Source organism: Scyliorhinus canicula, chromosome 10, assembly GCF_902713615.1.
Source record: "Scyliorhinus canicula chromosome 10, sScyCan1.1, whole genome shotgun sequence".
In the NCBI taxonomy this organism is placed as follows: domain Eukaryota; kingdom Metazoa; phylum Chordata; class Chondrichthyes; order Carcharhiniformes; family Scyliorhinidae; genus Scyliorhinus; species Scyliorhinus canicula.
Genome location: NC_052155.1, coordinates 58,603,687 through 58,626,705, shown reverse-complemented (window position 1 = coordinate 58,626,705; position 23,019 = coordinate 58,603,687). Strand labels below are relative to the sequence as shown.

Sequence of the window (23,019 nt, the reverse complement as noted above, 5' to 3'; positions counted from 1 at the left end):
TTTGCTATAGAAAGGTATGAAGCTGAGGCAAAGTGCCTTCCTCAAGTAATTGAAATCAGAATGGAGGCGAGGCACCTCCTGGGAGGGTCTCCCATGCTATATCTCTTGTCCAACTAGTACAAGAACAGCAATGACAATGAAAGAAAATACTTGCATTTACACAGCACCTTTCCCGACCACTGGATGTCCCAAGCATTTTACAATCAATTAGATAATTCTGAAGTGTAGTCACTGTTGCAATGTTATCTGTGTGGCTCAGCTACTCATCAAATAAACTATTCTGGAGCTTTTTTAATAAAGTTTATAAAAATGGCACAGTGGCATAAAAAAGAAAGGTAACCACAAATGAATTGTTATAAACTATTGAAAATATGGGGAAAATGGTGTCTGCAAAAAATAATACTGGTTGCGATTTCACAGCATCATTATGTCCGACTTGGTGTCGGGATGAGGCCGTGAATCTCGTGAGGTGCCTCTTCCGAGATATGCGACGCTTGAAATGCCTCACGAGATTTAACGGGGTCTCGAGAGACATCGCAATCTGGATCTCATCCTCACTGGGCGTGATCCAGGCCAGCATATTTAAATGAACCAGTAAGTTAATTTAAATATGCATTTGCGGGATTCTCCTGGCATCCGGGATCTAATGGCCACGCCTGGGAGGCATCGCAAGGGCGCCGTTTAGTATTAGTTCCCACAAACGTGGACAAGTTGAAATGGCTCCTGGGAGGGTCTCCCATGCCATTAGAGATCCCAGGTGGTCGGGGACAGGGCAGAGTGGCACCCTGGCACTGCCAACCTGGCATAAGACCACAAGAAAAAGGAGCAGAATTAGGCATTTGGCCCATCGAGTCTGCTCTGCCATTCAATCATGGCTGATATGTTTCTCATCCCCATTCTCCGGGCCTCTCCCCATAACCCCTGATTAATCTAGAACCTATCTATCTCTGTCTTAAAGACACTCAGTGATTTGGCCTCCATGCCTTCTGCAAAAAAAGAGTTCCACAGGTTCACCACCCACCCAAGAAATTTCTCCCCTCAGTTTTAAAGGTTCATCCCTTCAGTCTGAGGCTGTGGCCTCGGGTTCTAGTTTTGCCTATTAGTGGAAACATCCTCTCCACTTCCACTCTATCTAGACCTCTCAGTATCCTGTAGGTTTCAGTAAGATCCCCTCTCATCCTTCTAAGCTCCAACGAGTACAGACCGAGAGTCCTCAATCGCTCCTCATATGACAAACTCTTCATTCTAGGGATCATTCTTGAACCTCCTCTGCGCCCTTTCCAAGGCCAGCACATCCTTCCTTAGATATGGGACTCAAAACTGCTCACAATACTCCAAATGGGGTCTGTTCAGAGCTTTATTCAGCCTCAGAAGTACATCCCTGTTCAGGTATTCTAGCGCTCTCGACATGAATGCTATCCATGCTGTCCATTTGCACACTTGGCTAAATCGCTGGCTTTGAAAGCAGACCAAGGCAGGCCAGCAGCACGGTTCAATTCCCGTACCAGCCTCCCCGAACAGGCGCCGGAATGTGGCGACTAAAGGCTTTTCACAGTAACTTCATTTGAAGCCTACTTGTGACAATAAGCGATTTTCATTTCATTTCATTTGCCTCCTAAATGACCCTGCACATTAACCTTCAGAGAATCTTGAACTAGGGCTCCCAAGTCCCTTTGTGCTCGAGATTTCCTATGCTTTTTCCCATTTAGAAAATAGTCTATGCCTCCATTCTTCAAGGTGCATAACCTCATTATATATTGTATTCCATCTTCCACTTCTTTGCCCACTCTCCTAGTCTGTGCAAATCCTTCTGTAGCACCCCCGCTTCCTCAATATAACCTGTCCCTCTGTCACAGTAGAACAATGGTTAGCCCAGTTGCTTCACAGCTCCAGGGTCCCAGGTTCGATTCCTGGCTTGGGTCACTGTCTGTGCGGAGTCTGCACGCTCTCCTCGTGTCTGCGTGGGTTTCCTCCAGGTGCTCCGATTTCCTCCCACAGTCCAAAGATGTGCTGGTTAGGTGGATTGGCCATGCTAAATTTGGAAAGGCTAGATGGGGTTACTGGGTTACGGGAATAGGATGGAGGCGTGGGCTTAAGTAGGGTGCTCTTTCCAAGAGCTGGTGCAGACTCAATGGGCCGAATGGCCTCCTTCTGCACTGTAAATTCTATGATATCTTTGTATCATCTGCAAACGTAGCAACAGTGGCCGCATTTCCTTCTTCCAGATCGTTAATGTATATTGTGAAAAGTTGTGGTCCCAACACCGACCCCTGAGGCATACCACTGGTCAGTGGCTGCCATCCTGAAAAAGACTCTTTTAACCCCATTCTCTGCCTTCTGCCAGTCACCCAATCCTCTATCCATGCCAGCATCTTACCGTTACCACCGGGGCCATCGGAAGCGGTGCCATTGCCAACGCTCTCCACCCTGATCCCATACATGTACCTGCCTCCATCCTCACCCACAAAGCCCCCACTTCCCTATTCCATCCCTGAACCTTCTCTGCATTCGCCGCCCAACAATAATATATCAAATTCGGGAGGCCTAGCATAATGCAGTTTACTTAACTGATGTGAGATTAAGTGGTTAAGTCAAAATTCTACAATGTAATTAATCTGCATTTAAAATGACAGTAAATTTACTGTTTCAATAAAACAAATTGAATGTCAGTAAAAACCATGGAAAATCTGAGCAGCCATTTACGTTTATTGATAAACAGATAATGCAATATGACTATTTTAAAAGGGAACTGAACACCTACTTAAAGTCATGCCAAATCAGTTCAAAATCTGCAATTTTATATTTTTAAAGTTCCCGAAATGATTGATTTGCATTCATGGACAAAATGACTGAGACAGATACTGATGCAAATTATTTAGTGATTTGTGGGGATGAAAATATTAATTTATCATGAATCATGGATTAACATCAATGCCAAAGACTAATGAACAGGGTTTCCACAGGCAGGCCCCATTTTCCATTTATAATTCAATTTGTGTATATTTATTAGAGAAAAAATGAATAGCCATCAAAGTCTTTTTCTAATAACACCCATAATATTTTGGATAAAGAACTTCAAAATTTTAAAAATTGTTTACACAGATGGCATGAAAAATGTCTGACTGGAAGCTCCGTTTATCTGTTGCAGTGTGTGCAGCATACTCCATCTTGTGGCTCACTATGGTAATAGGCTTTACTCAGCCCACTTAATTTGTTTTGGATTAAATTTTTACAGATCGTTAGGCAACCAGACAAACATGCCGAGTGTCAACTTGTTAGTCCGTCCAAAATACACCAATGGCAGGCGGCAAGAGATTCCTCGTCAGCCATGTGATGGAAAGAAAACTAGACCCTCCATCATCACCATCCATGGCTCTGGACTATTACATGCTTGCAAAAGTCCATGTTGCTATGGCAATTCAGACCTCCCGAGGTTGGTTCAGGTGGCTGGATGGCCAGTGTTGATCAGATTGGTGCCAACTGCATGATCCCCATTCTGGCTGAGGTGGATTCTGTACCGCCTTCTTTCCTGGATGTGGTAGAGATCACGGTGCTGTGGGTCAGATCTTACTTCAGGTAGAGAATAGAAAGGGAAGGTGGTGGCAACCACAGTTTTTCCACAGTTTACAGGGCACATTTTCAAGCATGAATCTCAACATCTGCCATTTCTCCTTTTGGAATATATACTATTAATAACCTCTATTTATTTTTAAATTAATTTACGGGATGTGGGCATCACTGCTTAAGCCAGCATTTATTGCCCATTCCTAATTGCCCTGGAGAAGGTGGTGATGAGCTGCCTTCTTGAACTGCTGCAGTCCCTGAAGTATGGCACGCCCACAGTGCTGTTAGGGAGGCAGCTCCAGGATTTTAACCCCGGTGACAGTAAAGGAACTGAGATGTAATTTCCAAGTCAGGATTGTGAATGATTTGGGAGGGGAACCTCCAGGTGGTGGTGTTCCCATGTGCCTGCCCTTATCCTTCTAGATGGTAGTGGTCGGGGGTTTGGAAGGTGCTGCCTAACGGGCCTTGGTGAGTTCCTGCAATGCATCTTGCTTTTTATTTTCTAAACGCATTTTATTACAAACTTGCATCAAAGTACGTTACAACAAATAAACACCCCGGGAAACATACTTCCCAACAATCACCTACATAGTTTGTACAGATTTTTTTCCTTTTTCACCCCCCCTCTCCCTATCATCCACCCCCCACGATGAGCAGCTCTTCAAACACGGTCACAAGCATCCCCCATCTTTTCCCAAACTCCCCTGCTGAGCCCCTTAACTCATACTTTATCTTCTCTAACTGCAGGAAGTCATACAGGTCACCCAACCATGCTGCTACCCCCGGTGGCGATGCGGACTGCCACTCCAGCAAAATTCGCCGCCGTGCAATCAGAGAGGCGAAGGCCATGACATCGGCCTTCCTCCTCTCCATGAGCTCCAGCTTCTCTGAAACCCCAAATATTGCCACCAAAGGGTCAGGGTCCACCTCCTCCTCCACTATCCTGGCTAAGACCGCAAACACTCCCGCCCAGAATCTTCCCAATTTTCCGCAACCCCAAAACATGTGCGCCTGATTCGCTGGCCCCCGCCTCTCACACTCATCTGCTACCCCCTGGAAGAACCCACTCATTCTCGCCAGAGTCATATGCACCCTGTGCACCACCTTAAACTGTATCAGGCTCATCCTTGCACAAGAGGTCCCGTTTACCCTTCGCAGTGCCTCACTCAAAACTCTCCAATTGATCTCCATTCCCAACTCCGCTTCCCATTTCTCCTTGATCTTCACCACCTGCTTACCTCCTTGTTCCCCCAGCCACTTATATATCACCCCCAATTCTTCCCTCCCCTTCCACATCTGGAAGCAGCAGTCGTACCAGCAGCGTGTATCCCTGCAATCTAGGGAACCCCTTCCAGACCTTTCGTGCAAAGTCCCTAACCTGGAGATACCTGAACTCACTACGCCTCGGCAGCTCTACCCTCTCCCCGAGCTCCTCCAGACTGGCAAATCCTTCCTCCAAATACAAATCCCTCACCTTGTCCAGCCCCACTTTCCTCCACCTCCTGTATACATTATCCATCCCCCCCGGCTCAAACCCATGATTCTCACACAGCGGCGTTAGCAACGACATCCCTTCCACCCTAAAATGCCCCCTCAGCTGATGGTTCATGTGGGGAGGGAAGGAGGCCAGAATTAAAAAGTTGCTACTACAGAGAGGAAGGCGGGTAAGGCTTTGGGTCTTTCGAACCTGATGTATTATTACTGGGCGGCGCATGTGGAGAAGGTACAGAGCTGGGTCAGAGGGGCTGACTCCTAATGGGTCAGAATGGAGGAGAGTTTGGGTAGGGGGGCGGGATTAAAGGTGCTAGCAACAGCGCCACTCCCGACGGCCCCGGGGAGATACTCAGGGAGTCCGGTAGTAATAGCTTCATTGAGAATTTGGAGTCAGTTTCGACAGCACTTCGGGTTGGGGGCAGGGTCAAGGGAAATGCCAATTCGGGGGAACCATAGATTTGAGCCAGCGAAGTGGGATGGAAATTTTTGGAGATGGGAGGAGAAAGGAATTAGGACACTAAAAGATTTGTTTCTTGGGGTTGTTTTGCAGGATTGAAGGAGCTGGGAGCAAAGTATGAGCTGGAGCAGGGATAATATTTAGATACATGCAGGTTCGAGACTTTGCCAGAAAGGAGATACAGAGCTTCCCAATAGAGCCGACTTCCACATTGCTGGAGGAGGTGCTGACAACAGGGAGACTGGAGAAGGGGGTAGTATACGGCAGTTTACGGGGCTATTTTGGAGGAGGAGAAGGCAAAGTGGGAGGAAGAGTTGGGAGAGGGTATGGAGGAGGGGTTCTGGTGTGAGGTGCTCTGGAGGGTGAACGCCTCCACCTCGTGTGAGAGGTTGGGGCTGATACAGCTGAAGGTGGTGTATAGAGCGCACCTTACAAGGGCGAGGATCAGCCGGCTCTTTGAGGGGGTGTGAACATTGCAGGGGAGGCCCCGCACGCCACGTTCATATGTTTTGATCCTGTCCAAAACTGGAGGATTACTGGAAGGAGGTGTTTAGGGTAATTTCTAAAGTGGTGCACATGAAACTGGACCCGGGCCCTCGGGAGGCCATATTCGGGGTGTCGGATCAGCCGGGGTTGGAAACGGGCACGGAGGCAGATGTTGTAGTCTTCGCCTCGTTGATCGCCCGAAAGCGGATCTTGTTAGGGTGGAGATCAACCATTCCACCCTGTGCCCTGGCGTGGCGTGGGGACCTGCTGGAATACTTGATGCTTGAAAAGGTAAAGTTTGAACTGCGGGGAAGGATGGAGGGGTTCTACAATTCATGGGCGTTAATTCATTATGTGCTTACATTGAACAGTTGGGGACTGGGAACGTTGGGGGAGGGGGACTGTATGTATTAATGGTGACTATGGGTGATTCCTGATTCTTTTTTGTCGTTTGTTTATGTTAACATGCGGGCCAATGTTTGGGGTTTGGTGGGAGGAGGGGATCGACAATACATTCGTTACTGATTATTGTTGGGTGTAAATTTGGGAGGAAATATGAAAAACGAGGAGACTAAAAAATATTTTTTAAAAAAGGAAATATATTTCGAGACACTAAAGGCATCTAATGTTATGGGGAGAGCACAGGAGTATGGTGTTTAGCCATAATCATATTGAATGGCGGAGCAGGCTCGAAGGGCCGAATAGTCTACTCCTGCTCCTATTTTCTAATCCCAAGATTCTGTGCTCTGGATTACCTGCTGGGGGATTACTTCCTACATCTTCATCAACAATGAGGTTGAGAACGGAGAAAATAAGGATACCAAGTAGGGGCAGGAAGCTGGGCTGACCTTGTGCCTCAGTGGCATACGGGTTCCTTAGTTATATTTAAACACCTTTAACAAATAGCTTCTGAAAATGAGTCAAGTGTGCTCATTCAGTATCCTGTGTCATCCAATTTATCTCTTCTCCAAATCCAGCAGGAGTTCTTAGTTCTAAAAATCATTTTGACTACTTGTTATGGTTACTGTGCTCCTGAGTTTGGTATTCTAGGTGTCTAAGGAACCAAACCCATGTTTTCCATTGTTATAGCACCGTGCATTGCTTCGACATTATATTGTACTATTTCTCCATGCAATAAAATCTCTAAAACAATAGGTTATCTCGGCTGTTTAGGTGAACAAAATACCACTAGGTTCAGGCTCATTTACAGACCATTTTAAAATAGAGAATCATGGTCTGTTGGCTTTCAGCAGGCATTTGAGGGGGCATCACTACTCAAATAATACATCCATCTGATAATTATTCCAATTATTTAATGTGAAATAATGTGCCAAACCTGTAGTTAGTAATCTGTAAATATGCACAGGTCTCCTTTGACCATCTCTCCATACTCTAGCCATAGCCTTGAGAAATAGAAGCATAAAAATTAATACTTTAAAAAGTAAATTACAACAAATAGCAATCTTGAATCGCTTTTTGTGTGTGCACAGAATACATTGGGCGCGATTCTCCCAGAGGGGGAGAAACCGTAAGGCTGGCGTCAAATCTGGGCGGGTTTGACGCCAGTCCCCCCTCCCCGACCGGGAACCGATTCTGGTCCCCGGTCGGGGCTAGTATGCCGCGGCCGTGAACTCCGGCATCGCGGGCTTAACGAATTTCGTTAAGCCCGCTTGCCAGAGTTTGCGCCGGCTGACGCGTCATATGACGTCAGCCGCGCATGCGCGGATTGGAAGACTCCAACCCGCGCATGCGCGGATGACGTCATCGCGCATTTGCGCGAAACCCGCGCATGCGCGGGCCGGGATGCCCCTCAGTCGCCCCGCGAAGTGATACAGCGGGGCGGCGGAGGGACAAAGAGTGCGCGGGCATCGGACCTGCTGCCCGCGATCAGTGGGCACCGATCGCGGGCCCATGGCACCCTTGGCACGGCCGTGGTACTGCCGTGCCAATCGGTGCCATGGTTTTAAAAATCGGGACTTTACGGCCGTTTTTACGAACGGCCAGACCAGGTGTGTTTGCCGTTCGTAAAAACAGCCGTAAAGGGCTGGGAACTCGGCCCATCGGACAGCTGAGAATCGCTGCTGGCCGTAAAAAAACGGCGGCAGCGATTCGTGTCGGGCGTGGTGGGGGGGGGGGGGGGGGGAGAATAGCGGGAGGGCGTTGGACTAGCGTGGCAATAAAATTTTACGAGCCACGCTATTCTCCGCACCGTCGTGAGTGCGGAGAATTGCGCCCATTGTATTACAGATGGTGGGACACTGACTTGTTGCTCACATCAAGACATGAAGTTTGGATCTATAATAAAAGTGACACGCTGGTAATAGCCTTCAAAACAATAGAGTGGCATGGGACTTGGCAGATACATAGCAGATGAAATTCAATGTAGAAAATAAGAGGGGATTCATTTAGGGAGAGGAATGAGGATAGACAATGCATGATTCATGGTACAATTTTAACAGGAGTGCAAGAACAGAGACCAAGCAGGTGTTTGTGCACAAATGTTGGAAGGTGACAGGATCTGCTAACAAAGCCATTAGTAAAGTATAAGAAATTCTAGGCTTATCTTCTGGGTATTGGAACAGCCAGAACTACACATGGGGAAGGGGGCCAACACCCTTGCTTTCGCTTCCCTAATCGCACGCCGGAGAATCCTGCTCAGCTGGTGATCAGCAGCACCACTAACAGCTGCAGACTGGCTGGAAGACTTTTCAAAATTTCACCTGGAGAAGATGAAGTATGCCATCCAAGGGTTGGAGGAAGGCTTCCTAGATACATGGGAGCAGTTTGTCGGCCTGTTCCAAAACCAGTTCGAGGCCAGCAACGAGAAGTAGGATAAGAAAACGGGAAAGAGAGGAAGAAAAGAGGGAGGGATAGGAAAAAAAAGATAGATGAGGAACCAAAGGAATGCGCAACCAGAGGGCAGGGGGGAGAAGAGAAGACAGAGGGAAGGTCGGATAGGCACAAAAGAGGAGAAGAGGTGGGAGGGGGCCCCCAAACCTCCCCCCCCCCCCACCCTCCGAGCACAAAAGCAATCACAGCTGAAGTCGACGGGGGGGGGGGGGGGGGGGGGGGGGGGGGGGGGGGAGAAAAGGGGGGACAGGGGAGGATTCAAGGGAGGAGGAGGGGGGGGGGGGGGGGGAGGAGAAGGGGGTGTTAGAAGGATCCATAAGGCAGCGAAATGTATATAAAGTTAACTGAAAGAAGGACAGGATAAACCTTTCTGTATATTAACATGGTTTTTTTTTAAATATAATTTTTATTGGAATTTTTTACAGAAAATATAAAACATAACGACAAACAATGAAATGCAACAAAATAACCCATAACCGTACCACCCCCAGACCGTATTGACGCATGTATCACATCCCCCCACCCCCCCCAACCCCAATGAACAACAAAAGAACTTCAAAATAAATTTAAATTAAATAAACAAACATAGTCATCGTCCGCCCCTCTCAGGGCGAATTTGACCTTCTCTAGCTTAATGAAACCCGCCATGTCATTGATCCAGGTCTCCACGCTTGGGGGCCTCGCATCCTTCCATTGTAGCAAGATCCTTCGCCGGGCTACTAGGGATGCAAAGGCCAGCACACCGGCCTCTTTCGCCTCCTGCACTCCCGGCTCCACACCGACCCCAAAAATCGCGAGTCCCCATCCTGGCTTGACCCTGGATCCCACCACCCTCGACACTGTCCTCGCCACCCCCTTCCAGAACTCCTCCAGCGCCGGGCATGCCCAGAACATATGGGCATGGTTCGCTGGACTCCCCGAGCACCTGACACATCTGTCTTCACCCCCAAAGAACCTACTCATCCTCGTCCCAGTCATGTGGGCCCGGTGCAGCACCTTGAATTGGATGAGGCTAAGCCGCGCACACGAGGAGGAAGAATTAACCCTCTCCAGGGCATCAGCCCATGTCCCTTCTTCGATCTGTTACCCCAGTTCCCCCTCCCACTTAGCTTTCAGCTCCTCTACTGACGCCTCCTCCGCCTCCTGCATAACCTTGTAGATATCAGATATCTTCCCCTCTCCGACCCAGACCCCGAAAGCACCCTGTCGCTCACCCCCCTCGCGGGAAGCGAAGGGAATCCCTCCACCTGCCGCCTAGCAAATGCCTTTACCTGCAGATACCTGAACATGTTCCCCGGGGGAGCCCAAATTTCTCCTCCAACTCCCCCAGGCTCGCAAACCTCCCATCAATAAACAGGTCCCTCACCTGTCTGATGCCCGCTCTGTACCAACCCTGAAATCCCCCCATCAATCTTCCCGGGGACGAACCTATGGTTCCCCCTTAACGGAGCCTCCATCGAGCCCCCCACTTCTCCCCTATGTCGCCTCCACTGCCCCCAAATCTTGAGGGTAGCCGCCACCACCGGACTCGTGGTATACCTCGTAGGAGGGAGCGGCCACGGCGCCATTACCAGGGCCCCCAGGCTTGTATCTCCACAGGACGCCCTCTCCATCCGTTTCCATGCTGCCCCCTCCCCCTCCATTACCCACTTGCGCACCATCGACACATTGGCCGCCCAATAATACCCCGAGAGATTGGGTAACGCCAGCCCCCCCTTCTCTAACCCGCTCCAAGAAGACCCTCTTCACCCTCGGGGTCCCATGCGCCCAAACAAAGCTCATGATGCTGCTCGTAACCCTTCTAAAAAAGGCCCTAGGGATAAAGATGGGCAAACACAGAAAAAGGAACAAGAACCTCGGGAGAACCGTCATTTTGACGGACTGCACTCTACCCGCCAACGATAGCGGCACCATGTCCCACCTTTTAAATTCCTCTTCCATCTGCTCCACCAGCCTGGTAAAATTAAGCTTATGGACAGTCCCCCAACTCCTGGCCACCTGCACCCCCAGGTATCTGAAACTCTTCACTGCCCTCTTAAATGGGAGTCTCCCAATTCCCTCCTCCTAATCACCCAGGTGTACTACAAATACCTCACTCTTGCCTAAATTTAACTTATAACCCGAGAAGCCCCCAAATTCCGCTAACAGCTCCATCACCCCCGGCATTCCCCCTTCTGGATCCGCCACATACAACAGCAGGTCGTCCGCATACAGCGATACACAATGTTCCTCCCCACCCCGCACCAGACCCCTCCATCTCCCTGACTCCCTCAACGCCATAGCCAAAGGTTCAATCGCCAGTGCAAAGAGCAAGGGGGACAGGGGGCACCCCTGCCTGGTCCCACGGTAGAGCCTAAAGTACTCCGATCTCCTTCCATTTGTAACTACACTCGCCATCGGAGCCACGTAGAGCAGCCTCACCCATTTGATGAATCCCTCCCCGAATCCGTACCGCTCCAGCACCTCCCACAGGTACCCCCACTCAACTCTATCAAACGCTTTCTCCGCATCCAGCGCCACCACTATCTCCGCCTCCCCCTCCACCGCCGGCATCATAATAACATTTAGCAGTCTCCGCACATTCGTGTTGAGCTGCCGTCCCTTGACAAATCCTGTCTGATCCTCGTGTATCACCCCGGCACACAGTCCTCTATCCTGGTGGCCAGGATCTTCGCCAGCAACTTAGCGTCAACATTGAGGAGCGAGATAGGCCTGTATGATCCACACTGCAAGGGGTCCTTATCCCGTTTTAGGATCAGAGAGATCAGTGCCCGCGACATCGTCAGGGGCAAAGCCCCCCCCCCCTCCCATGCCTCATTGAAAGCTCGCACCAACAGGGGGCCCACCAGATCCGCATACTTTTTATAAAATTCCACCGGGAACCCGTCCGGCCCCGGCCCCTTACCTGACTGCATTTGTCCAATCCCCCTGACTAGCTCCTCCAACTCTATCGGCGCCCCCAGCCCCTCTACCAGCTCCTCTTGAACCCTTGGGAACCGTAGCCTGTTCATGAAGCTCTCCATCCCCCCTCTCTCCATCGGAGGTTCTGACCGGTACAGTTCCTCGTAGAAGTCCCTAAAGACCCCATTTACTTCTGTCCCCTTCTGCACTACATTCCCACCCCTATCCACCAATTTCCCTAGCCGCGTCTCGCCTGCGGAGCTGATGCGCCAACATCCTGCTCGCCTTCTCCCCATACTCATATACCGTGCCCTGCGACCTCCTCCACTGTGTCTCCGCCTTTCTGGTGGTCAACAAGTCAAATTTGGCCTGCAAACTGCGCCGTTCCCCCAGCAACCCCTCATCCGGTGCCTCCGCGTATCTCCTGTCCACATCCAGGAGCTCTCCCACCAGTCTCTCCCTCTCCTTCCTCTCCCTCCGTTCCCTATGGGCCCGGATGGAGATCAGCTCTCCCCGGATCACTGCTTTCAGAGCCTCCCAGACCATCCCCACCCGGACCTCCCCCGTATCATTGGTATCAAGATACCCCTCAATACTTCCCCGGACCCTCCTACACACCTCCTCATCAGCCAGCAGCCCCACATCCAGGCGCCAGAGCGGGCGCTGGTCCCACGCCTCCCCCATCTCCAGATCAACCCAGTGCGGAGCATGGTCTGAGATCGCTATGGCCGAATACTCTGCATCCTGCACCTTCGGGATCAATCCCCTGCTCAGGATGAAAAAATCTATTCGGGAATAGACCCTATGGACATGGGAGAAAAAGGAATACTCCCGCGCTCTCGGCCTCCCAAACCTCCAGAGATCCACCCCTCCCATCTGGTCGATGAATCCCCTCAGCACTCTGGCCGCCGCCGGTCTCCTACCCGTCCTTGAACTGGACCGGTCCAGTGGGGGATCCAGCACTGTGTTAAAGTCTCCCCCCATGATCAGGCCCCCTGCCTCCAGGTCCGGAATGCGGCCCAACAAGCGCCTCATGAAGCCGGCATCATCCCAATTCGGGGCATATACATTAACCAGCACCACCTTCTCTCCCTGCAGCCTACCCTTCACCATAATATATCTGCCCTCCTTGTCCGACACCACCTCAGCCGCCTCGAACGCCACCCTCTTCCCCACGAGGATCGCCACCCCCCGGTTCTTCGCGTCCAATCCTGAGTGAAAAACCTGCCCCAACCACCCCTTCCTCAGACGAACCTGGTCTGCCACCTTCAAGTGGGTCTCCTGGAGCATAGCCACGTCCGCCTTCAGCCCCTTCAGTTGAGAAAATACCCTGGTTCTCTTAACCGGCCCATTCAGCCCCCTCACGTTCCAGGTAATCAGCCGAATCAGAGAGCAACCTCCCCCTCTCCCCCGCCGGCTAGCCATAGCTTATCGACTGCTCGCCCCAGGCCAGCTCGCCCCGCCTGACCCGTTCCCCATGGCGATAACGCCTCTCCTCTACCCCCCCCGGCCCACGCCAGCTCCTTCCTGGCCATTCCAGCAGCAACCCGGTATCCCCCCCACCCCCCCAGGCTAGGACCCCACCTAGCCGCGACGCACCCTCCATGGTACTTCTGTGAGTCAGCTGACTTCTGCTGACCCGGTAGCTCCTGCCAAAACCCATCTCCTCCCGGCATGGGGTCATCCCCCTCTTGCCACACCTCCTTGGCTTCAGCGCGGGAAAGAAAACCAGTAGAGGCCACGCCCCCACCTCCAGCTCCGCCCCCCCTGCCCCGCAGCGCGGACAACCAGAGGAAAACCCGCGCTTTCACACTGCCACACCCCACCCTTCCGACGCAGCTCCTCAAAATCCAGTTTCACCCCAACCCCCGGCCCCGTACAGAAGAGAACATATAAAGCACATACCCCCAACGTTCCCCACATACCCCACACCCATACCCAACAGACAAACCCACCCGTAAACAGAGCAAAAAGAAAAGCAGCATAAAAAAAAACGTGTCAAAATTGAAGAACAGCAACAGCGAAAACAGCAACGGCCATAGTGTGTCCCCAGATCCTAGTTCGAGTCCAGTTTCTCCGCCTGTACAAAGGCCCACGCCTCCTCCGGGGACTCGAAGTAGTGGTGCCGGTCCTTATATGTCACCCACAGACGCGCAGGCTACAGCATTCCAAATCTGACCTGCTTGGCATGCAGCACCGCCTTCGTCCGGTTGAACCCGGCCCTCCGCTTTGCCACCTCCGCACTCCAATCCTGGTAGATTCGTACTACCGAATTCTCCCACTTGCTGCTCCTCTCTTTCTTGGCCCAGCGCAGCACACACTCCCGGTCACTAAATCGATGGAACTGCACCAGCACCGCCCGCGGGGGTTCATTTGCCTTAGGCCTCCTGGCCAGCACTCTGTGAGCTCCCTCAAGCTCCAGGGGCAAATGGAAGGACCCCGCTCCCATCAACGAGCTCAACATCGTGGTCACGTACCACGGGAGATCCGACCCCTCCAGCCCCTCCGCCAGGCCCAGGATCCTCAAATTCTTTCGCCTCGTGCGAATGTCCAGCTCCTCCAAGCGGTCTTGCCACTTTTTGTGAAGTGCCTCGTGCAACTCCACTTTCCCCACGAGGACCACGGCCTCCTCCTCCCGCTCAGCGGCCTGCTGCTGCAACTCCCGGATAGACACCTCCTGGGCTGCCTGAGCTCCAAGCAGCTTGTTGGTAGTCGCATTCAGTGAGTCCAGCAACTCAGCCTTCAGCTCCGCAAAACAGCGCAGAAGAGCAGCTTGCTGCTCCTGCGCCCACTTCCACCAGTCCTCAGGTGTTCTGCCGGCCGGCATTTTGTCCTTCTTCCCCCGCTTTTCTTGTGGAGCTGCTGCAGCCTTTTCCTTTGCCCCACTCCGGGTGAGCACCATAAATTATGGGGAATGCTCCTCTAGACACCTTCCCCCACCGGGAATCGTCGAGACAGCGCCGTTTGGGGCCCTCAAATCGGCCCAAAAGTCCTTAAGTAGCGGGAGCTGCGGTGCGGCTTAGCCGCAACTACAAAGCCGATTTTCTGACCGCTCCACTCCTAGTCCAGGCCATCCACCGGTGGAGAATCTGAGAAGGAGTGTTCCCACACGGGGAAAATTCCAAACAGCACCCCTACGAGCCCTTAAAAGAGCCCCAAAGTCCGAAAATAGTGGGAGCCACTGAACGTGCGGCTTAGCTCCGCATCACCGCTACCGGAAGTCCGTCTCCGCTTCTTCAATGGCCTTGGTGAGATCTTTTCACAGTTCTTCCCTCTGCTGCTAGAATTCAGCTTTCATAAAGGCCCTCAGGTCAGCTTGAGACCTATAAGCTGGCCCTTCTCCCGCTAGCATGCTTGCAGAGGCTTTCGTTTGCTGCTGTTCAGACAAATCTTGCACTGTTTCTGAGGGTCTGATAACCAAGAAACATCCTATTCCTGGGGGAAAATACTCCTTGAACATTCACCCACGCCTTTTCATCGAAATTCCAACCCGTGCTGCCCAAAAAAGAGCTCTTTTCTGCAACCTTAGGCAGGAGCTGCCTCGTGTGTGCTCACTGTATATTAACATGGTTAAGAAAAATATGTATATATACTATTGTTTAGAAATATGGAAAATGCAAGTAAAAAGATTTTTTAAAAAAAGAAATTCTAGGCTTTATAAGCAGAATAGTACAAAAGCCAGAAGACTCGTGAACACAGCCCAGTCCACCACACAAACCCGCCTCCCATCCATTGACTGTCTACACCTCCGCTGCCTTGGGAAAGCGGGCAGCATAATCAAAGACTCTCCCACCCCGGCTATTCATGCTTCCAACTTCTTACATTGGGCAGGAGATGCAAAACTCCAAGAACATGCACTGACAGGTTCAAAAACAGCTTCACCAGACTCCTGAATGACCCTCTTATGGACTGAACTGATCTCGCCACACATCTTCTCTACTGAGTAGTACTACACTCCATATGCTCACCTGATGCCAGTACCTGTGTATTTAAATTGTGTATTTATGCATGTCCTATGTTTTTTCATGTATGAAACGATCTGTCTGGACTGTTCATAGAACAATACTTTTCACTGTACCTTGGTATACGTGAGAATAAATCAAGTTCAAATTTAGATTGTACTAAACCATTAAACACTGCCAATTTGGCCCCAGTTGCAGTATTGCATCCAGCTCTGGGCACCATACTTTGGGAAGTACACATAGACTTTGTAGACAATACAGAAATGATTTATAGTTAAGCTATGAGTAGACTGGAGAAGCTCCTTAGAACAGATAAGGCTAAAAGGAGATTTGATAGTGGAGTTTAATATCATGAGCAGTATAGATGGAGTAAACGAAGAGTCACTGCTTCCAAGGGCTGAAGGACTAATAACGAGATGTCACAGATTTGAAGTGATTGGCAAAAGAACGAGAGGTGGCATACCTAAAACCTTTTTTACACAATGTGTAGTTGGGATTTGGAATGCATTACCTGATGAGGACCTTATTAATATCGTAATCAAGGGTAGGTTATTAACCTCTTACTTCCAATGTTACAAACAATAGGATTTGGCGAACTCTTTGTCAAGGGGCCACTGATTATACTGCTTCTGATCTCAAGGGCTAAGACATGTAGGGCGCGATTCTCCCAAAACGGGAGAAATCGTAAGGCTGGCGTCAAACCCGGGTGGCCCTTCCCGACCGGGAACCAATTCTGGTCCCCGGTCGGGGCTAGCAGCCCGACGCCGCAAGCTCCGGCATCACGGGCTTAACGAATTTCGTTAAGCCCGCTTGCCGGAGTTAGCGCCGGCTGACGCGTCATATGACGTCAGCCGCGCATGCGCGGATTGGAAGACTCCAACCCGCGCATGCGCGGATGACGTCGTCGCGTATTTGCGCGAAACCCGCGCATGCGCGGGCCGGGATGCCCCTCAGCCGTCCCGCGAATGGATACTGCGGGGCGGCGGAAGGACCAATAGTGCGCGGGCATCGGGCCCGCTGCCCGCGATCGGTGCCCACCGATCGCGGGCCCATGGCACCCTTGGCACGGCCGTGGTACTGCCGTGCCAATCGGTGCCATGGTTATAAAAAGCGAGTTGTTCCCGCCGTTTTTACGAACGGCCAGACCAGGTCTGTTTGCCGTTCGCAAAAACAGCGTAAAGGGCTGGGACTTCGGCCCATCGAACAGCTGTGAATCGCTGCCGGCCGTAAAAAAAAACGGCGGCAGCGATTCGTGTCGGGAGTTGGGCGGGGGGGGAGAATAGCGGGAGGGCGGGAAAAATGTCGGGAAGGCCCTCCCGCTATTCTCCGACCCGTTGTGGGGGTCGGAGAATTTCGCCCGTAGTGTCTCAAGCACTTAGTGAAACCTATACTATCCACACCAAGATTGAGGAGAGTGGAACACATCTCCATCCTGGACATTATAATTAAACAAAAGTCTATTGAAAATGCAACATTTTATGAATTGTTAATACACCATGAATCACAAATAGTTTCAGCCTCAAACATAACTCTTTATACAGTATTTACTAATCCTTATTTCATTTATATTTCTTTTATATTATAGTCTTGTATATATACCTGAACGTCATTTGCTGGATTCCAGTCAATGTCATACAGAATCAACCGGGATGCTCCAATGAGGTTTAATCCAACACCACCAGCCTTTGAGCTGAGCAGGAAGATGAAACTCTTGCTCTGTTTGCTATTAAATAAATCCACAATTTGTTGTCGATGGCTGACGGGTGTTTGCCCATCCAGTCGGGTATAGCTATACGCACAACACTTGCACATTTCTTGCAAGATATCTAATGTCTGAGTATAATTTGAAATCAGCACAACTCTGCAACAGAGAAAGTTAAAATAAGGACCTGCACAAATGGTAAACGGGTGCTTGTTCATCAACAACCTGGACCAACATTTTTTATCAATACAAGTACAACGTTTTAAAGAAATCAGTATCCTGAATATGAATTCTTAGCCAATAAGCCATGACAGTAATTTAACAAATTTGTACTCTCAGATCTATTCCTGGGGAGGAGGGTGGATACCCTTGCCTTTGCCTCCCTGATCGCCCGCCGCAGAATCCTGTTCGGCTGGCAGTCAGCGACACCACCCAAAGCTGCAGACTGGCTGTCCGACCTCTCGGAATCTCTCAAAATGGAGAAAATCAAATTCGCCATCCGTGGGTCAGACGGCGGCTTCCACAGAACGTGGGAGACATTCACGCAATTGTTCCGGGACCTGTTTGTGGCCAACGAACAAGAGGAAGAATAGCCAGGTAGCCAAGAATCAGGGGTAAGTAGCCAAAGCATGAAAGGGAGAGATAGACCGGGAGGGAGGGCGGACGACGACAGCTAAACCCATGAGGAAAGAAAGGCGAACCATGGGGGGGGGGGGGGGGGGGGGGGGGCGGAGAGAACGGGAAGAGATAGAACAGAGAGGAGAACCCAGGGAGGTGGGGGGGGGGGGGGGGGGAGATGAGAGCCGGAAGGAGGCACGGACACAATAACGAACATGCATCTCCAGGAGTAGGGAACAGGAGAATGAAGACAAAAGAACGGGATGAACGGCAGAAAGTGGAGGTGAGTGCGAGACAGCAGCGAGATCCGTCCGGGGAGAAGCAAGCAAACACCACACCAAACCCATTTGAGTATTGCCCACTGTAATTATTTCTCCGGCACCCAATGTATATTTACTCCCCAGTCTCCACACCCTCTTCTTCCCCCCCCCCCCCCCCCCCCCCCCCCCGCAAACAGTCGCCTACTTATGTGTTGTAAATAATTTTGCCAGGTGTACAGAGTTGCTGCTGTTGAGCTGGTGCACAATACCCTACCAGTTATTCTATTTTGTTTTTTATTGTATTTTTAAAAATTATTTACTATGCCCTTCACTTCTATATATGTGTACATATATATGTTTCTTATCCTGTGTACATAACGGTAAATATACTGTTCAAAAACCCAATAAAAAACATTTATAAAAAAAAAAGATTTGTACTCCCAGCGTAAGCAGGTTCTGCAGGATTTCCCATTCATCAAAAGTAATGGATCATAACAGCCAATGGATCCTGCAGGTTTTAAGTCTGGAGTACGGAGTCTGGATACACGAGATCACAAACCAGGGCCTAAATCCAGATGGAAAATTTAATTGACAAGCTTGTTGACCGAGAGCGGAAACAACCAGTCCCGGGGCGGGTGGGACTGGGAAATCTTGACCCAGGTGTGCAAATTTGTAACATTCGAATATGACGCACAGAAATATAGTACATTTAAAATTAATTACAATTTGGGACAGCAAACCTGCCCACAAACATAAATTAATTTTACAGTGATTGTAATCTCATTGTGATTACATCTAATTACAAATGCAGGGTGACAAATGCAGGGCGGCATGATAGCACATGGTAGCTTCACAGCGCCAGGGTCCCACGTTCAATTCCCACTTGGGTCACTGTCTATGCGGAGTCTGCACGTTCTCCCGGTGTATGGGTGGGTTTCCTCCAGGTTCTCCGGTTTCCTCCCACAGTCCAAAGATGTGCAGGTTAGGTGGATTGTCCATGCTAAATTGCCCTTCATGTTCCAAAAAAGCTGGTTGGGGGGGGGGGAGTTATCGGGTTATGGGGATAGGGTGGATTGGTGGGCTTAGGTAGGAAGCCCTTTCCAGACTCAATGGGCCGAATGGCCTCCTTCTGCACCGTAAATTCTATGAAATCCAAGGAAAAAAGTCATAATAATGAACCATTCATTATTTTCAAGCTTTAATTAGTTTAGATTTCTATTGATTTTTGTTTGAATGATTTTGTGGCAAGGTTAAATTGACTTTGTGGATTTAGAGGCTGAATCTACATTGATAGAGACATTATTATTTTTGGTTGTTACTTAGTTTTATGTTCTATGTTGCTAACTTGTATATAAAAGTATAATTTACCATAATAAATTACTTTCAGCAATACTTTCTCACTTACCTCCCGGCCCTGAGCCACTATCCGTGTCACATTCTCCCAGTGTCTGCATGTGTCTCACCCCCACAACCCAAAGATATACAGGGTAGGTGGATTGGCCACACTATGTTGTCACTTAATTGGGGAAAACAATTGAGTACTCTAAATTTTCATTAAAAAACAATTTTTAAAATTATCTCTGGTTGGACTGAAACCTGTTGTCCAAATACACCCTTCTCACTCCTTATGTAAATACTATTTCTCTTCACTTGTGCTGAAGGTTTGTAGCCGATTTCTTTGACATGCCCGCATTTTACTCATTTTATGCATCTAGATGGGTTTTTTTAACCTCTCCTTGAGATAGAATTTTTTTTTAGATTTTCCAATTAAGGGGCAATTTAGCGTGGTCAATCCACCTACCCTGCACATGAGATATAATCAAATTGTACATAATTTCCTAATTAATTCATTGGACAATCTCTGTTCATCTGCTATCATTTCTATTTTTCATGAACAAATATATATTAAATTCTAGAGTGAGCCACAATTTCACAATAACTATGCCATAATTTTCTTCCACTACTGGGGGCATGGAATGCACTGCCTGTGTAAGTAATTGAGTTGGAAGCATTAGGGACATTAAAGCGGCTATTGGATAGGTTCATGGCTTACAGTAGAATGATGGGGTGTAGATTAATTTGTTCTTAATCTAGGACAAAAGTTCGGCACAACATCGTGGGCCTGTTCTGTGCTGTATTTTTCTATGTTCTATTCTGCAACGCATATCCACTCAGCTCCCTCATGTGGCCAGTTTTTCTATAGCTTCAATTCATTGCAAATCTTGATTTCAAAGATGTACCTCAGCTGCATACTATTCCCGTACCAGCTGAGAATTCTGAATTCTCCCTCTGTGACCGAACAGGCGCCGGAATTTGGCAACTGGGGTCTTTTCACAGTAACTTCATTGCAGTGTTAATGTAAGCCTACTTGTGACAATAAAAGATTATTATCACATTATTGTCTTGTATACATTCGATTCAGAAAATACGTTCAATATAACTTCAACACAACTTGCATTTATATAGTGGGTTTAATGTAGCAAAACATAGAAAGGCATTTAGCGAGAACTTTGTCAATAAAAACATAGAACATAGAAAAATACAGCACAGAACAGGCCCTTCAGCCCACGATGTTGTGCCGAACTTTTGTCCTAGGTTAATCATAGATCATAGAATTTTGGACACGAAGGGCAATTTATCATGGCCAATCCACCCAACCTGCAAAACTTTGGACTGTGGGAGGAAACCGGAGCACCCGGAGGAAACCCACGCACACACGGGGAGGATGTGCAGATTCCGCACAGTGACCCAAGCCGGAATCGAACCTGGGACCCTGGAGCTGTGAAGCAATTGTGCTATCCACAATGCTACCATGCTGCCCTTAAGAAGAAATTAATCTACACGCAATTATTCTACCGTAATCCATGTACCTATCCAATAGCCGCTTGAAGGTCCCTAACGTTTCCGACTCAACTACTTCCACAGGCAGTGCATTCCATGCCCCCATTACTCTCTGGGTAAAGAACCTACCTCTGACATCCCCCTGTACCTTCCATCATTTACCTTAAATTTATGTCCCCTTGTAATGGTTTGTTCATCCTGGGGAAAAAGTCTCTGACTGTCTACTCTATCTATTCCCCTGATCACCTTATAAACCTCTATCAAGTCGCCCCTCATCCTTCTCCGTTCTAATGAGAAAAGGCATAGCACCCTCAACCTTTCCTCGTAAGACCTACTCTCCATTCCAGGCAACATCCTGGTCAATCTCCTTTGCACCTTTTCCAAAGCTTCCACATCCTTCCCAAAATGAGGTGACCAGAACTGCACACAGTACTCCAAATGTGGCCGTACCAAGGTTTTGTACAGCTGCATCATCACCTCACGGCTCTTAAATTCAATCCCTCTGCTAATGAACGCTAACACACCATAGCCTTCTTCACAGCTCTATCCACTTGAGTGGCAACTTTCAAAGATATATGAACATAGACCCCAAGATCTCTCTGCTCCTCTACAATGCCAAGAACCCTACCGTTAACCCTGTATTCCGCATTCATATTTGTCCTTCCAAAATGGACAACCTCACACTTGTCAGGGTTAAACTCCATCTGCCACTTCTCAGCCCAGCTCTGCATCCCATCTATGTCTCTTTGCAGCCGACAATAGCCCTCCTCACTATCCACAACTCCACTAATCTTCGTATCATCTGCAAATTTACTGACCCACCCTTCAACTCCCTCATCCAAGTCATTAATGAAAATCACAAACAGCAGAGGACCCAGAACTGATCCCTGCGGTACGCCACTGGTAACTGGGCTCCAGGCTGAATATTTGCCATCCACCACCACTCTCTGACTTCTATCGGTTAGCCAGTTCGTTATCCAACTGGCCAAATTTCCCACTATCCCATGCCTCCTTACTTTCTGCATAAGCCTACCATGGGGAACCTTATCAAATGCCTTACTAAAATCCATGTATACTACATCCACTGCTTTACCTTCATCCACATGCTTGGTCACCTCCTCAAAGAAGTCAATAAGTCTTGTGAGGCAAGACCTGCCCCTCACAAATCCGTGCTGACTATCCCTAATCAAGCAGTGTCTTTCCAGATGCTCAGAAATCCTGTCCCTCAGTACCCTTTCCATTACTTTGCCTACCACCGAAGTAAGACTAACTGACCTGTAATTCCCAGGGTTATCCCTATTCCCTTTTTTGAACAGGGGCACAACATTCGTCACTCTCCAATCCCCTGGTACCACCCCTGTTGACAGTGAAGACGAAAAGACCATTGCCAACGGCTCTGCAATTTCATTTCTTGCTTCCCATAGAATCCTTGGATATATCCCGTCAGGCCCGGGAGACTTGTCTATCCTCAAGTTTTTCAAAACGCCCAACACATCTTCCTTCCTAACAAGTATCTCCTCGAGCTTACCAGTCTGTTTCACACTGTCCTCTCCAACAATATGGCCCCTCTCGTTTGTAAATACTGAAGAAAAGTACTCGTTCAAGACCTCTCCTATCTCTTCAGACTCAATACATAATCTCCCACATCTTTCATAATGAGTCATCAGTGAGATACAAGGCATTAAAAAAAGAAAATGCTGGAGATACTCAATACGGCCTGGCAACACCTGCAGGGGTTGATGACCTTTAATCAGGACTGGAAAAAAATTAGATCAAAAAGTAAATATAGATGCAGGGAAGGAAGCAAGGGAAGAACCAAAAGGAAAGGGCTGTTATAGGGTGGAAGGCAGGAGAGATTAAATTCTAGAATTATAGAATTGTTAC

The 23,019-nt window shown here is 49.2% G+C and overlaps 1 protein-coding gene across 3 annotated transcripts in view; it reads right to left on the bottom strand.

Annotated features, from left to right (window-relative positions):
- Positions 1-23,019, bottom strand: part of rad54b (RAD54 homolog B) — a 213,489-nt gene that overhangs the window by 16,810 nt on the left and 173,660 nt on the right. For all 3 annotated transcript variants that reach the window (XM_038809014.1, XM_038809015.1, XM_038809016.1), the window contains exons 11-12: positions 17,314-17,575; positions 7,338-7,404 (exon numbers count right to left, since the gene is read on the bottom strand). In XM_038809014.1, the coding sequence (XP_038664942.1) occupies positions 7,338-7,404; positions 17,314-17,575 (329 nt within the window). The remainder of the gene's footprint in view (positions 1-7,337; positions 7,405-17,313; positions 17,576-23,019) is intronic.